At 55.6% G+C, this 16,282-nt stretch overlaps 1 protein-coding gene across 1 annotated transcript; it reads right to left on the reverse strand.

The window, feature by feature from the left end:
• Positions 1-438: 438 nt before the first annotated feature.
• Positions 439-8,861, reverse strand: LOC105358711 (uncharacterized). Its single transcript, XM_023949229.2, has 8 exons — positions 8,606-8,861; positions 6,687-6,968; positions 6,527-6,600; positions 6,183-6,375; positions 6,029-6,085; positions 5,874-5,951; positions 2,507-2,724; positions 439-2,432 (listed from the first exon to the last, which is right to left on the reverse strand). Exons 1-8 carry the CDS (start codon positions 8,859-8,861, stop codon positions 2,343-2,345), a joined length of 1,248 nt encoding a protein of 415 aa, XP_023804997.1. The 3' UTR covers positions 439-2,342.
• Positions 8,862-16,282: the final 7,421 nt, after the last annotated feature.

Below are 16,282 nucleotides of genomic sequence, written 5' to 3' on the forward strand. Positions count from 1 at the left end.
TGTGTTTGTTAGTGTTCCAAAGGTGAGATGATCACATCAATGGATATAGTTTAGTATAAAGCCTTGAGAACAGCATAGACCCCCCAAAGAGCAGAACATAAACAGTTCTCCAGGTTGGAAACCAAACGTTCCAACATGACCTTTATTTTATTTGACCTTCAAGCAGAACAATAACATTAAAATGATTTAAGAATAACATTAAAACTAAGCAACAGATTATATGAACACCAGGGGGAAAAGTCTCTTTTAAGACTTTGTCCTTTAGTAATTATTATTAATTGTTTGGGATTATAATCCTAATCTGAGAGAAAATGAATGCACTCAGAAAAAACATCCACCAGAAATCCTGTAGTGACGAGGATTATCCTGCAGAAGAGGAGACACCAGAGGGCGCTAGTGAGCACACACACACACACACACACACACACACACACTATGATGAAAAAGGCTGGTGGAGGAAATGATCCATCCACACATTTATTAAGGTCTATAAACTACAAACATTTCCTGTTTGAACGTCTCAAAATTCAGGATGAACTGTAGAAGTTTGATGAAGCATCAGAGAGTTTGTGTCACAAATAAAACCTCTGCAGGGAAACAAAAGACACGAATGAATGAGTTTAAGAGGACCTGAACGCAGCAGAACCCCCTGGATTAGGATTTCAGATTCTAATCTGAGCACCTGAACGCATCAGAACCCCCTGGATTCAGCTTTTTTGATGCAACGATGACGCTGACATCTACGACTGAAATCTAGCAGAGGAACGTTCAGAAGTTTGTCCTTCAAAATAAAACACACTTATATAAATAAAAGCATAAGCAAAAGTGTAGTTTGATTGACAGCTGTTTCCCTTTGATGCGTTGGGTAAAGGTGCAGACGTCTGCGTTCTTCAGGCAGGAACGGTGCAAACGCCTGCTGCAGAACCTCGGAAGGCTGAGATGGTTTTTCTGCTGACAGGAAGTGACACGTAGGTTTGACATTCAGAGAAATATAACTTCCTGTTTACACTGAGGTTAACACTGCACTCTGCCCTTCCTGCAGAGAACGACGGTGTGTGAGGGGTTGGGGCGTTGGAACCTGCAGGGTTCTGCTGCGTTCTAGGCAGATCAGTAGAGGGCAGACAGAGGTTCTGCTGCTGGTTCCTCACTGTGCTTCTGTAGAACCGTCTTTAGAACTCTGTGAACTCCGAGAAGGTCTTTCAGGAGGAACCCGTCCATGTCTCTGCCTTCAGTCTCTGCCTTTTACTCCACTCTGACTTCCTGTTTCGGTGGTCATGTTGGACTGACCTGATGCGGTACCCCCCCCCCCCCCGTGGAAACCCTCCCCCCATCAGGGCGCAGTTTGAGCATGAGAGGACAGGAAGACAGCAGCGTCTCTGTCCCATCCTCAACGTTAGTTTGACAGACAGGTTAATTCAGGGGAACAAAAGGGCGGGGCGTCCCTTTCAAAATAAAAGCCTCCAGCATCAACATAAAAGCCCGTGTCACACAGCCGCTGCTTACGTTCTGTACGTTTTCCACGTGTGACATGTCGGCCTTTGGTGATTTATGCTGGACAAACGTCAGTTTCTCAGACGTCCATCGACGGTTCCAGTCGACGGTTCTTCACGTGAATTCGGTTCTTAACTGTTCTACACTTTTGGTGGGTTAGAATTGATGCACTTGATGCACGCGTATTTTGTGTAGTTATTTTACGTAGCTTATGCTCAATTATCAGGTAAATCTGACCCACTTGTTGGTGATTTTAGCGAGATGCAGATGTGTGTCTTTCCAGGACCGTTCCACGTTTGTCTAACAGACGTTTCACGCATGAACCACCGATGTATGACCTTTAGATCACAGCACACAGGTTCATGTTAACATGACGTAATTGACACGTGAATCACTGATGAATCACAGAAAAACGGAACATTAGTCACACGGTTCATGTTCTACGTTGGTTGACGTGTTCTTTGCGTGTTTATTCGTACTTCTTCTGTGGTTTTAAGGTGGTTCATTCATGAAACATCTGTGAACATTTCACCCAAAGACCACAGCTTCTCTCACTTTTTCCACGTATGTTCACGTCTGACCGGTTTTCACCTGTGCTCTAACGTACGCGGCGGCGGCGTGACACGGGCTGCGGGCGGACCCCAGAGCAGTGGCGTTCCCTGGCAGCAGGACGTCTGCAGGTTGAGGCGGTGCAGACGTCCTGGACGGTCATGGGTCCTTTCTAAAAACTGAGGGAAGGAGTTTGATGGTTCTACGCTTCAGGACGGCTGTGCTGCTTTTGCCGCCACAGAAGGAAGCTTGATAGTTTGATGACATCAGCAGAATGAAGGAGAACCCGACAGAACCCGGTCTCAGTGCTGCTGGGTTCTGGGTCCTTTCTTCCTGGGCTGGGGAAGGGGAGGGGGCACCTCACCGTCCTCCTGATTGGCTGCTTTTGGTGCCTGGAAGGAGGAGACACCTGATGAGCATCTCTGACTAACTCCTCCCACTGCCACTGAACCGTGGCTCCTCCTACCTGGGCGGCTCTTCGGGGGGAGGGCTGCGGGTGGCCGTTGGAGGGGTCGGAGGCTTTCTGCCGCTGGTGTCGGGAGCAGTTCTGGCGAGGTCCGGTGTGGCCGGCCGGCTGCTGGCGGTGCTGGTTCTGCTGGCGCTCACGAGGAAGAGGAGGATGCTGCTGATGGTGCTGCTGATGGTGCTCAGCGTTTGTGTAGTTTAGACGGAGCTCCATCTCATCTGTGGAACCCAAGGAGAACGTCTGTGAGGAACCGCAGCTGGACATGATGGACCATCCATAAATCATGCATCCATCCATCATCCATCCATCATTCATCAATCTATTAACCATCCATTTATCCATCCATCCATCATCCATCCATCATCCATCCATCATTCATCAATCTATTAACCATCCATTTATCCATCCATCCATTTATCCATCCATCATCCCTCCATCCATCCATCATCCCTCCATCCATCCATCCATCCATCCATCATCCCTCCATCCATCCATCCATCCATCCAACCATCCATCATCCCTCCATCCATCCATCATCCATCCATCCATCCATCCAACCATCCATCATCCCTCCATCCATCCATCATCCCTCCATCCATCCATCCATCCATCCATCATCCATCCATCATCCATCATCCATCCATCATCCCTCCATCCATCCAACCATCCATCCATCATCCATCCATCCATCATCCATCCATCCATCCATCCATCCAACCATCCATCCGTCATCCATCCATCCATCATCCATCCATCATCCATCCATCATTCATCAATCTATTATCCATCCATTTATCCATCCATCCATCCATCCATCCATCCATCCATCCATCCATCCATCATCCATCCATCATCCATCATCCATCCATCATCCATCCATCCATCCGGCATCCATCCATTCATCCATCATCCCTCCATCCATCCATCCATCATCCCTCCATCCATCATCCATCCATTCATCCATCATCGATTCATCCATCATCCATCCATCCATCCATTCATCCGTCATCCATCCATCATCCATCCATCCATCCATTCATCCATCATCCCTCCATCCATCCATCCATCATCCCTCCATCCATCCAACCATCCACCATCCCTCCATCCATCCATTATCCATCCATCCATCATCCATCCATCATCCATCCATCATCCATCCATCATCCATCCATCCATCCATCCATCCATCCATCCATCCATCATCCATCATCCATCCATCCATCCGTCCATCCATCATCCATCCATTATCCATCATCCATCCATCATCCATCATCCATCCATCCATCCATCATCCATCCATCCATCCATCCATCATCCATCCATCATCCATCATCCATCCATCCACCCATCCATCCATCATCCATCCATCCATCCATTCATCCATCATCGATTCATCCATCATCCATCCATCCATTCATCCATCATCCATCCATCCATCCATCCATCCCTCCATCATCCATCCATCCATCCATCCATCCATCCATCCATCCATCATTCATCATCCATCCATCATCCATCCATCATCCATCATCCATCCATCCATCCATCCATCCAACCATCCATCCATCATCCATCCATCCATCATCCATCCATCATCCATCATCCATCCATCATCCCTCCATCCATCCAACCATCCATACATCATCCATCCATCCATCATCCATCCATCCATCCAACCATCCATCCATCATCCATCCATCCATCCATCATCCATCCATCATCCATCCATCATTCATCAATCTATTATCCATCCATCCATCCATCCATCCATCATCCATCCATCATCCATCATCCATCCATCATCCATCCATCCATCCATCCATCCATCCATCCATCCATTCATCCGTCATCCATCCATCATCCATCCATCCATCCATCCATCATCCATCCATCCATCCATCCATCCATCCATCATCCATCATCCATCCATCCATCCGTCCATCCATCATCCATCATCCATCCATTATCCATCATCCATCCATCATCCATCATCCATCCATCCATCCATCATCCATCATCCATCCATCCATCCATCCATCATCCATCCATCATCCATCATCCATCCATCCATCCATCCATCCATCATCCATCCATCCATCCATTCATCCATCATCGATTCATCCATCATCCATCCATCCATCCATCCATCATCCATCATCCATCCATCCATCCATCCATCCATCCATCCATCCATCCATCATCCATCCATCATCCATCCATCATCCATCCATCCATCCATCCATCCATCCATCCATCCATCATCCATCCATCCATCCGTCCATCCATCATCCATCCATTATCCATCATCCATCCATCATCCATCATCCATCCATCCATCCATCCATCCATCCATCCATCCATCCATCATCCATCCATCATCCATCCATCATCCATCCATCCATCCATCCATCCATCATCCATCATCCATCCATCCATCCATCCATCCATCCATCATCCATCCATCATCCATCATCCATCCATCCATCCATCCATCCATCCATCATCCATCCATCCATCCATTCATCCATCATCGATTCATCCATCATCCATCCATCCATCCATCCATCCCTCCATCATCCATCCATCCATCCATCCATCCATCCATCCATCCATCCATCCATCATTCATCATCCATCCATCATCCATCCATCATCCATCCATCCATCCATCCATCCAACCATCCATCCATCATCCATCATCCATCCATCATCCATCATCCATCCATCATCCCTCCATCCATCCAACCATCCATACATCATCCATCCATCCATCATCCATCCATCCATCCAACCATCCATCCATCATCCATCCATCCATCCATCCATCCATCCATCCATCATCCATCCATCATCCATCCATCATTCATCAATCTATTATCCATCCATTTATCCATCCATCCATCCATCCATCCATCATCCATCCATCATCCATCATCCATCCATCCATCCATCCATCATCCATCATCCATCATCCATCCATCCATCCATCCATCCATCCATCCATCCATCCATCCATTCATCCGTCATCCATCCATCATCCATCCATCCATCCATCCATCCATCCATCATCCATTATCCATCATCCATCCATCCATCCATCCATCCATTCATCCGTCATCCATCCATCATCCATCCATCATCCATCCATCCATCCATTCATCCGTCATCCATCCATCATCCATCCATCCATCCATCCATCCATCCATCATCCATTATCCATCATCCATCCATCCATCCATCCATCCATTCATCCGTCATCCATCCATCATCCATCCATCATCCATCCATCCATCCATCCATCCATCCATCCATCCATCCATCCATTCATTCATCCATCCATCATCCATCCATCTAGGTTGAATGGTTACCCATTATCCGCATGCGGCGTTTCCGTCTGTTGCAGATGCAGCAAACAATGATCCAGATGATCAGCAGTAGAACCACCCCTGAGGGAAACAACCACAGGAACCTTTCTTAGCTGTCTGGAACACATGGAAAGAAGGAGGACTTGAAGCAGACCTACCTGCTCCTCCCCCGACAAAGTACCAGATGTAGTCGAAAAACCAGGAAAATGCAGAGCCTGAAGGTGAGGAAGGAAGTCATTAGAACAGGAAACTGCAGGAGTGTCCACTGCTTCATGTCAAGAGAACTGTGAGGATGACTTTCAGAGGACTGACCCGGTCCAGTTTGGTGGTACTCACTGCAGGGTTCCACAGCTTTACTCGTGACCTCGCTGACTTTGTTAGAAACTTTACAGGAGAACTTTTTGTTTTGAACGTCTACAGCCGTCATGTGGAGAATCCGGTCGATCTTCTTTTCCAGAACCTTGTTGTTCTCCAACCATGTAAACTTCATTTCATCTGCGTTTTTCTGTGGATAAACAGAACAAAGGGAGGGATTGGAGGCTCTGCAGACTAGAACCCTGCAGCATACAGAGGTCACAAGAACCTCTACATGTGTAATGTTCACATCCTCACACAGAACGGTCACAGAACGTCTTTCTGATGATGCTTGTTCTCACCGGATCAGGATTGCAGGTAAACGTGACTTTTCCCTCCTTACAGGTGACATTCACCTCAGCTTTCTTCATAGGTTCTACAGGAGACAGAGAACATCTGAGGCTTTCAGCAGTTTCCTTCCTCTAGTAACTCAGACGTTCCACAGAGAAGGAACCTTCTTACCTCTGACACATAACTGCATGCTCTTCAAAGATACAGTCTTTCCATCACTGTCAAAAACCTCTGGGTTGTAAACTCCTTCATCTTTTTTCCCCACGTTCTTCAGAAGGAGGGATCCGTTCGCAGAAACATCTTCTGCTTTCCCAGTAAGCATTGTGTTGCCTCTTCTTTGAAAGATGATTGTGTTGCCCTTGCTCCACTTCAGCCTATTCAGCAGTTTGTGCTGCAGAGGAACCGTGGCGATTCCACCTACTGCTGCAAACACGTCACAGGATTCTGAAGAACCTTTGATCAGGAAGAGACGACAACAATCAGTAAAAATGACTTTCAGGAACCATTTTGGAACCAAACATTTGAGTTTAGGGCAGCAGAACCAGACGGAACCTTATGGAAGATAGTTGTGTGCTGAAGAGAGCTAATGCTAGCAGGCTAACCCGGTGCGTTCACATGGTTCTCCTTAGGAACGTCTGTCTTCATTCCTTAACTTGTCTTGAGGACCAGGGTTCTCATGAGGACTAGGGTTGTTGAAGAACCAGAGTTCTCTTGTTGGGTCCAAACTAAACTTCAGGTGAGCCTTCACACCTGCAGAACCAGGAGGACCCTCAGAGGAGTCTGGTTCTGGACCAGACAAGTTGTGACCAGAACTTTGGGCCGAGCAGATGCTGTGGTTCTCCTGAGGGGTCAGACCCTGCTCCTTGGTTCCTGTCATGGGGGTCTACCGCGCAGATCAGAGACGTTCCAGCGTGTCTGCACGCCGCTCAGCTTCACCGCTGCGCTTCAGGAAGGAAGTCAGCTCATGAAGCCGCGGCGGATGTGGATTTCTTCCTCCATGACGTGATGTTTGCCGATGACAAACCGATGTTGAGCAACCGTCTGGGTTTGATCTTTGGGTGGGAGGTCCACCCGGTCCAGGTCTTTGTCCTGAAGCTGGTCCTGGGGACAGCGATGAAGATGGAGGAGGGAGACTTTCATGTCCTCCTCCTGACCACAGACTGCCTCACAGCGACGTGCACGCCCACGTGCACAGCTCCACAGCAGAGAGACGGACACTTTTGGTAAAACCTGAACGTTTGATTCATTTTCTAAACAGAACCGAGGAAACCATGGAAACTGTATTTATGGGACTCTGGAGAAGCATCTTCATCTTCATCATCAAACCTCAATGGACCCTTCCCCCTATACCCCCCCGGTGAATGTGCTGGAAGACCCAAACCGCAGACCTCTGCACAAACCATCACAGCAGTTCAAACGTTTTTTCAGCAGACTCCTGGTCAGGAGAAACGGCAGCTGGGCGGGAAAATCCGGAGCTTTGATCGTCTCCCCAGCATTAAAAAAACAAATAAACAAACTGCATCCACTGCTGCAAACATCCTGCTGTTCTCCACGGACAAAAGCTCCCCGCTTTGGCCCGTGGAACGTCCTCTGCAGACGCACTTCTGAATTTCCCCGCCAGTAAACGGATGAAAGCTTTTCTCTAAAATGTGGGGGGGGGGGTCAATGTTTGACCTTCAGACCATTTCATGTAAATAAAGACTAAACTGTGATGTTTGTCAGTGAAAGAGATTTTTTATAACAGATGAGGAGGATTACATAAAAGCCCCCAGCAGTAAAAACACACAAAGGATAATCTGATAGATGTTCTCTGTTCTGAATAAAGACCTTTTTCTTCTCACATCAAATTCTTTTCTTCACAGAAATGATTTCCACTTAAAGAACAGCAGCAGGATTTCTGTTTCCTGGTGTCCAGAACCAGAACTTCCCTCAGGTTCTGTCAGTTTTGTCAGAAACCCCTGAACTTCCTGATTCAAAGTTCCTCCCGGTGGTTTCTGGTTTCTACAGCCTGAAATCCCAAAGCTCTGAGCAGAACAGCAGCAGAACCTCCTGATGGACGAGGAAGAACCCGAGGAGAAAGCTTCACGCACCTGAGAAGGAGCAGAGGAGGCCCAGCAGCACCAGCATGAAGGTGGAGGCAGGAGCCATCTTCATCACCCTCAGCTGCAGAGATGGAGCCGTCGTTATGGAGGTCATTTCCTGTCGAAGCACATCTTTATTGAGAGGCTGCGTGTGACGCCACAGACGGCGGCGTGCGAGGAGAGGAAGTGATCCAGCAGCAGAGGAAGAGGGCGTCTTCATCAAAGACTGCAGCTCCTCCAGAGGAGACATCCACCCAGCTGTCATCTGAGTCACAGCAGGGGGCCAAATGCTGCAGATGGGGGCCAGAGGCAGAATATGGGGGCCAGAGGCTGCTGATGGGGGCCAGAGGCTGCAGAGGGGGGCCAGAGGCTGAATATGGGGGCCAGAGGCTGAATATGGGGGCCAGAGGCTGCTGATGGGGGCCAGACGCTGCTGATGGGGGCCAGACGCTGCTGATGGGGGCCGAAGGCTGCAGATGAGGGCCAGAGGCTGCTGATGGGGCCAAATGCTGCAGATGGGGGCCAGAGGCTGCTGATGGGGGCCAGAGGCTGAATATGGGGGCCAGAGGCTGAATATGGGGGCCAGAGGCTGCTGATGGGGGCCAGAGGCTGCTGATGGGGGTCAGAGGCTGCTGATGGGGGCCAGAGGCTGCAGATGGGGGCCACAGGCTGCTGATGGGGGCCAGAGGCTGCACATGGGGCCAAATGCTGCAGATGGGGGCCAGATGCTGAATATGGGGGCCAAAGGCTGCAGATGGGGGCCAGAGGCTGCTGATGGGGGCCAAACGATGCTGATGGGGGCCGGAGGCTGCAGATGGGGGCCAGAGGCTGCAAATGGGGGCCGGAGGCTGCAGATGGGGGCCGGAGGCTGCAGATGGGGGCCGGAGGCTGCAGATGGGGGCCGGAGGCTGCAGATGGGGGCCAAATGATGCTGATGGGGGCCAGAGGCTGCAGATGGGGGCCGGAGGCTGCAGATGGGGGCCAGAGGCTGCTGATGGGGGCCAGAGGCTGCAGATGGGGGCCGGAGGCTGCAGATGGGGGCCAAACGATGCTGATGGGGGCCAGAGGCTGCAGATGGGGGCCAGAGGCTGCAGATGGGGGCCAAACGATGCTGATGGGGGCCGGAGGCTGCAGATGGGGGCCGGAGGCTGCAGATGGGGGCCGGAGGCTGCAGATGGGGGCCGGAGGCTGCAGATGGGGGCCAAACAATGCTGATGGGGGCCAGAGGCTGCAGATGGGGGCCAGACGCTGCAGATGGGGGCTAGAGGCTGCAGATGGGGGCCAGAGGCTGCTGATGGGGGCCAGACGCTGCAGATGGGGGCCAGAGGCTGCAGATGGGGGCCAGAGGCTGCAGATGGGGGCCAAACGATGCTGATGGGGGCCAGAGGCTGCAGATGGGGGCCGGAGGCTGCAGATGGGGGCCAAACGATGCTGATGGGGGCCAGAGGCTGCAGATGGGGGCCAGAGGCTGCAGATGGGGGCCAAACGATGCTGATGGGGGCCGGAGGCTGCAGATGGGGGCCGGAGGCTGCAGATGGGGGCCGGAGGCTGCAGATGGGGGCCGGAGGCTGCAGATGGGGGCCAAACAATGCTGATGGGGGCCAGAGGCTGCAGATGGGGGCCAGACGCTGCAGATGGGGGCTAGAGGCTGCAGATGGGGGCCAGAGGCTGCTGATGGGGGCCAGACGCTGCAGATGGGGGCCAGAGGCTGCAGATGGGGGCCAGAGGCTGCAGATGGGGGCCAAACGATGCTGATGGGGGCCAGAGGCTGCAGATGGGGGCCGGAGGCTGCAGATGGGGGCCAGAGGCTGCAGATGGGGGCCAGAGGCTGCAGATGGGGGCCGGAGGCTGCAGATGGGGGCCAAACGATGCTGATGGGGGCCAGAGGCTGCAGATGGGGGCCAGAGGCTGCAGATGGGGGCCAAACGATGCTGATGGGGGCCGGAGGCTGCAGATGGGGGCCGGAGGCTTCAGATGGGGGCCGGAGGCTGCAGATGGGGGCCGGAGGCTGCAGATGGGGGCCAAACAATGCTGATGGGGGCCAGAGGCTGCTGATGGGGGCCAGAGGCTGCAGATGGGGGCCAAACGATGCTGATGGGGGCCGGAAGCTGCAGATGGGGGCCGGAGGCTGCAGATGGGGGCCAGAGGCTGCAGATGGGGGCCGGAGGCTGCAGATGGGGGCCGGAGGCTGCAGATGGGGGCCGGAGGCTGCAGATGGGGGCCAAATGATGCTGATGGGGGCCAGAGGCTGCAGATGGGGGCCGGAGGCTGCAGATGGGGGCCAGAGGCTGCTGATGGGGGCCAGAGGCTGCAGATGGGGGCCGGAGGCTGCAGATGGGGGCCAAACGATGCTGATGGGGGCCAGAGGCTGCAGATGGGGGCCAGAGGCTGCAGATGGGGGCCAAACGATGCTGATGGGGGCCGGAGGCTGCAGATGGGGGCCGGAGGCTGCAGATGGGGGCCGGAGGCTGCAGATGGGGGCCGGAGGCTGCAGATGGGGGCCAAACAATGCTGATGGGGGCCAGAGGCTGCAGATGGGGGCCAGACGCTGCAGATGGGGGCTAGAGGCTGCAGATGGGGGCCAGAGGCTGCTGATGGGGGCCAGACGCTGCAGATGGGGGCCAGAGGCTGCAGATGGGGGCCAGAGGCTGCAGATGGGGGCCAAACGATGCTGATGGGGGCCAGAGGCTGCAGATGGGGGCCGGAGGCTGCAGATGGGGGCCAGAGGCTGCAGATGGGGGCCAGAGGCTGCAGATGGGGGCCGGAGGCTGCAGATGGGGGCCAAACGATGCTGATGGGGGCCAGAGGCTGCAGATGGGGGCCAGAGGCTGCAGATGGGGGCCAAACGATGCTGATGGGGGCCAGAGGCTGCAGATGGGGGCCGGAGGCTGCAGATGGGGGCCGGAGGCTGCAGATGGGGGCCGGAGGCTGCAGATGGGGGCCGAAAGCTGCAGATGGGGGCCAAACAATGCTGATGGGGGCCAGAGGCTGCAGATGGGGGCCAGACGCTGCAGATGGGGGCTAGAGGCTGCAGATGGGGGCCAGAGGCTGCTGATGGGGGCCAGACGCTGCAGATGGGGGCCAGAGGCTGCAGATGGGGGCCAGAGGCTGCAGATGGGGGCCAAACGATGCTGATGGGGGCCAGAGGCTGCAGATGGGGGCCGGAGGCTGCAGATGGGGGCCAGAGGCTGCAGATGGGGGCCAGAGGCTGCTGATGGGGGCCAGAGGCTGAATATGGGGGCCAGAGGCTGCTGATGGGGGCCAGAGGCTGAATATGGGGGCCAAATGATGCTGATGGGGGCCGGACGATGCTGATGGGGGCCAGAGGCTGCAGATGGGGGCCGGAGGCTGCAGATGGGGGCCAGAGGCTGCAGATGGGGGCCAGAGGCTGCAGATGGGGGCCGGAGGCTGCAGATGGGGGCCAAATGATGCTGATGGGGGCCAGAGGCTGCAGATGGGGGCCGGAGGCTGCAGATGGGGGCCGGAGGCTGCAGATGGGGGCCAAAGGCTGCAGATGGGGGCCAGAGGCTGCTGATGGGGGCCAGAGGCTGAATATGGGGGCCAGAGGCTGCTGATGGGGGCCAGAGGCTGAATATGGGGGCCAGATGCTGCTGATGGGGGCCGGACGATGCTGATGGGGGCCGGAGGCTGCAGATGGGGGCCAGAGGCTGAATATGGGGGCCAGAGGCTGCTGATGGGGGCCAGAGGCTGCAGATGGGGGCCAAACACTGCAGATGGGTGCGAAATGCTGCAGATGGGGGCCAGACGCTGCAGATGGGGGCCAGAGGCTGCAGATGGGGGCCAGAGGCTGCAGATGGGGGCCAGACGCTGCAGATGGGGGCCAGACGCTGCAGATGGGGGCCAGAGGCTGCAGATGGGGGCCAGACGCTGCAGATGGGGGCCAGATGCTGCAGATGGGGGCCAGAGGCTGCAGATGGGGGCCAGACGCTGCAGATGGGGGCCAGATGCTGCAGATGGGGGCCAGAGGCTGCAGATGGGGGCCGGAGGCTGCAGATGGGGGCCGGAGGCTGCAGATGGGGGCCAAACGATGCTGATGGGGGCCAGAGGCTGCAGATGGGGGCCAGAGGCTGCAGATGGGGGCCAAACGATGCTGATGGGGGCTGGAGGCTGCAGATGGGGGCCGGAGGCTGCAGATGGGGGCCGGAGGCTGCAGATGGGGGCCGGAGGCTGCAGATGGGGGCCAGAGGCTGCAGATGGGGGCCGGAGGCTGCAGATGGGGGCCAAACGATGCTGATGGGGGCCAGAGGCTGCAGATGGGGGCCAGACGCTGCAGATGGGGGCTAGAGGCTGCAGATGGGGGCCAGAGGCTGCTGATGGGGGCCAGACGCTGCAGATGGGGGCCAGAGGCTGCAGATGGGGGCCAGAGGCTGCAGATGGGGGCCAAACGATGCTGATGGGGGCCAGAGGCTGCAGATGGGGGCCGGAGGCTGCAGATGGGGGCCAGAGGCTGCAGATGGGGGCCAGAGGCTGCTGATGGGGGCCAGAGGCTGAATATGGGGGCCAGAGGCTGCTGATGGGGGCCAGAGGCTGAATATGGGGGCCAAATGATGCTGATGGGGGCCGGACGATGCTGATGGGGGCCAGAGGCTGCAGATGGGGGCCGGAGGCTGCAGATGGGGGCCAGAGGCTGCAGATGGGGGCCAGAGGCTGCAGATGGGGGCCGGAGGCTGCAGATGGGGGCCAAATGATGCTGATGGGGGCCAGAGGCTGCAGATGGGGGCCGGAGGCTGCAGATGGGGGCCGGAGGCTGCAGATGGGGGCCAAAGGCTGCAGATGGGGGCCAGAGGCTGCTGATGGGGGCCAGAGGCTGAATATGGGGGCCAGAGGCTGCTGATGGGGGCCAGAGGCTGAATATGGGGGCCAGATGCTGCTGATGGGGGCCGGACGATGCTGATGGGGGCCGGAGGCTGCAGATGGGGGCCAGAGGCTGAATATGGGGGCCAGAGGCTGCTGATGGGGGCCAGAGGCTGCAGATGGGGGCCAAACACTGCAGATGGGTGCGAAATGCTGCAGATGGGGGCCAGACGCTGCAGATGGGGGCCAGAGGCTGCAGATGGGGGCCAGAGGCTGCAGATGGGGGCCAGACGCTGCAGATGGGGGCCAGACGCTGCAGATGGGGGCCAGAGGCTGCAGATGGGGGCCAGACGCTGCAGATGGGGGCCAGATGCTGCAGATGGGGGCCAGAGGCTGCAGATGGGGGCCAGACGCTGCAGATGGGGGCCAGATGCTGCAGATGGGGGCCAGAGGCTGCAGATGGGGGCCGGAGGCTGCAGATGGGGGCCGGAGGCTGCAGATGGGGGCCAAACGATGCTGATGGGGGCCAGAGGCTGCAGATGGGGGCCAGAGGCTGCAGATGGGGGCCAAACGATGCTGATGGGGGCTGGAGGCTGCAGATGGGGGCCGGAGGCTGCAGATGGGGGCCGGAGGCTGCAGATGGGGGCCGGAGGCTGCAGATGGGGGCCAGAGGCTGCAGATGGGGGCCGGAGGCTGCAGATGGGGGCCAAACGATGCTGATGGGGGCCAGAGGCTGCAGATGGGGGCCAGACGCTGCAGATGGGGGCTAGAGGCTGCAGATGGGGGCCAGAGGCTGCTGATGGGGGCCAGACGCTGCAGATGGGGGCCAGAGGCTGCAGATGGGGGCCAGAGGCTGCAGATGGGGGCCAAACGATGCTGATGGGGGCCAGAGGCTGCAGATGGGGGCCGGAGGCTGCAGATGGGGGCCAGAGGCTGCAGATGGGGGCCAGAGGCTGCTGATGGGGGCCAGAGGCTGAATATGGGGGCCAGAGGCTGCTGATGGGGGCCAGAGGCTGAATATGGGGGCCAAATGATGCTGATGGGGGCCGGACGATGCTGATGGGGGCCAGAGGCTGCAGATGGGGGCCGGAGGCTGCAGATGGGGGCAGAGGCTGCAGATGGGGGCCAGAGGCTGCAGATGGGGGCCGGAGGCTGCAGATGGGGGCCAAATGATGCTGATGGGGGCCAGAGGCTGCAGATGGGGGCCGGAGGCTGCAGATGGGGGCCGGAGGCTGCAGATGGGGGCCAGAGGCTGCAGATGGGGGCCAGAGGCTGCTGATGGGGGCCAGAGGCTGCTGATGGGGGCCAGAGGCTGAATATGGGGGCCAGAGGCTGCTGATGGGGGCCAGAGGCTGAATATGGGGGCCAGATGCTGCTGATGGGGGCCGGACGATGCTGATGGGGGCCGGAGGCTGCAGATGGGGGCCAGAGGCTGAATATGGGGGCCAGAGGCTGCTGATGGGGGCCAGAGGCTGCAGATGGGGGCCAAACACTGCAGATGGGGGCGAAATGCTGCAGATGGGGGCCAGACGCTGCAGATGGGGGCCAGAGGCTGCAGATGGGGGCCAGAGGCTGCAGATGGGGGCCAGACGCTGCAGATGGGGGCCAGATGCTGCAGATGGGGGCCAGAGGCTGCAGATGGGGGCCGGAGGCTGCAGATGGGGGCCAAACTCTGAACATTGGGGCCCAACACTTCAGCCCATTCTAGTTCTCCAGGTTTCCTCTCATGACTAAAACATTCTTATAAAAAAGTTTTTTCATTAAACATAAACTTTATTTTATCTTCAGAAAAATAAAATAAATAACAACGACTTAGAGAGGCGGGACCAGAAAAATGTGGAGAACACGTTGCAGAACAGAAACCCGTCAGAGACGCCTGACTAAGCAGAAAGAGACGCCATTTCTTCAGAATCCTTCAGTTCTTGGAGGCAGTTGAGAACTTTCTGCCTCGTCTTGTTTTTTGTCACATTTAACACCCCCCTCCCCCACCCCCGCACCCCCGTCGGACTGAAAGTCGCAGCTTTTCAAAGCGTTTCCTCTGCACATGGAACAGGATGTTGTCAAACCTGAAGCTCCATCTGAGCCGGGGATCCTGCTTTTTCAAATCCACCCTGATGTTATCGTTCATTCACCCCCCCCCCCCCCCCCCCCCCCAAACACATCTGTTTTCACAAACAAACAAACAAGATTTCAGTAAAGGCTGAAGTCAGTTTTTTCTTTTCTTCACAGATGTGGAACCAGCAAACCACGGCTCCAGCTTCACGTTTGGGTCCATTTTTCCCACAATGCTTTGCTGCTCTCTGCCTGCTAGAATCACCTGGGCGGTTCTGTCCAGAGCAGCAGAACCTGGATGTTGGAGAACGTGAGTCTGCAGATCCGTCTTCACTCAGTGCTGCCCACTGGTGGCTGATCCTGGAACTGCGTGGATGGAAAACAACCAGAACATGAGGGTTAAGTGGAACGGTAGAACATGACATCATGTTCAGGGTTCATCTCACTTACAGGTGTTCATCTCACTCCATGTTGGTGGGGGTGTGAGAAGAAAACATCTGCAGTTACCAGAACAGCGACGTTCTAGTTCTCTGCTTCCCGTTTGTGTCAGAAAACAAAACTGAAACTGGATTCAGACTTTAGACCGCAGGAAACAACAACAACCTTCCTCCGTCTGCAGGACCGTGTGATCAGAACCAACCGCCTAACTCGTTTCCCATCATGCACTGGGATGTAGGATGGGAGCAAACACAGACCTGCTGTGTTCTGTGAAGGTTCTCCATCAGAACATTCAGGTCTTATTTCCAGAACACAAACAGGGATCTGGGTTCTGCAGTCAGCATCAGAACCGCCTGTCAGACGGACCCTGATGGAGAACGT

The sequence above is a fragment of the Oryzias latipes genome, chromosome 2 (genome assembly GCF_053564925.1).
Source record: "Oryzias latipes strain Hd-rR chromosome 2, Olatipes_Hd-rR_3.1".
In the NCBI taxonomy this organism is placed as follows: domain Eukaryota; kingdom Metazoa; phylum Chordata; class Actinopteri; order Beloniformes; family Adrianichthyidae; genus Oryzias; species Oryzias latipes.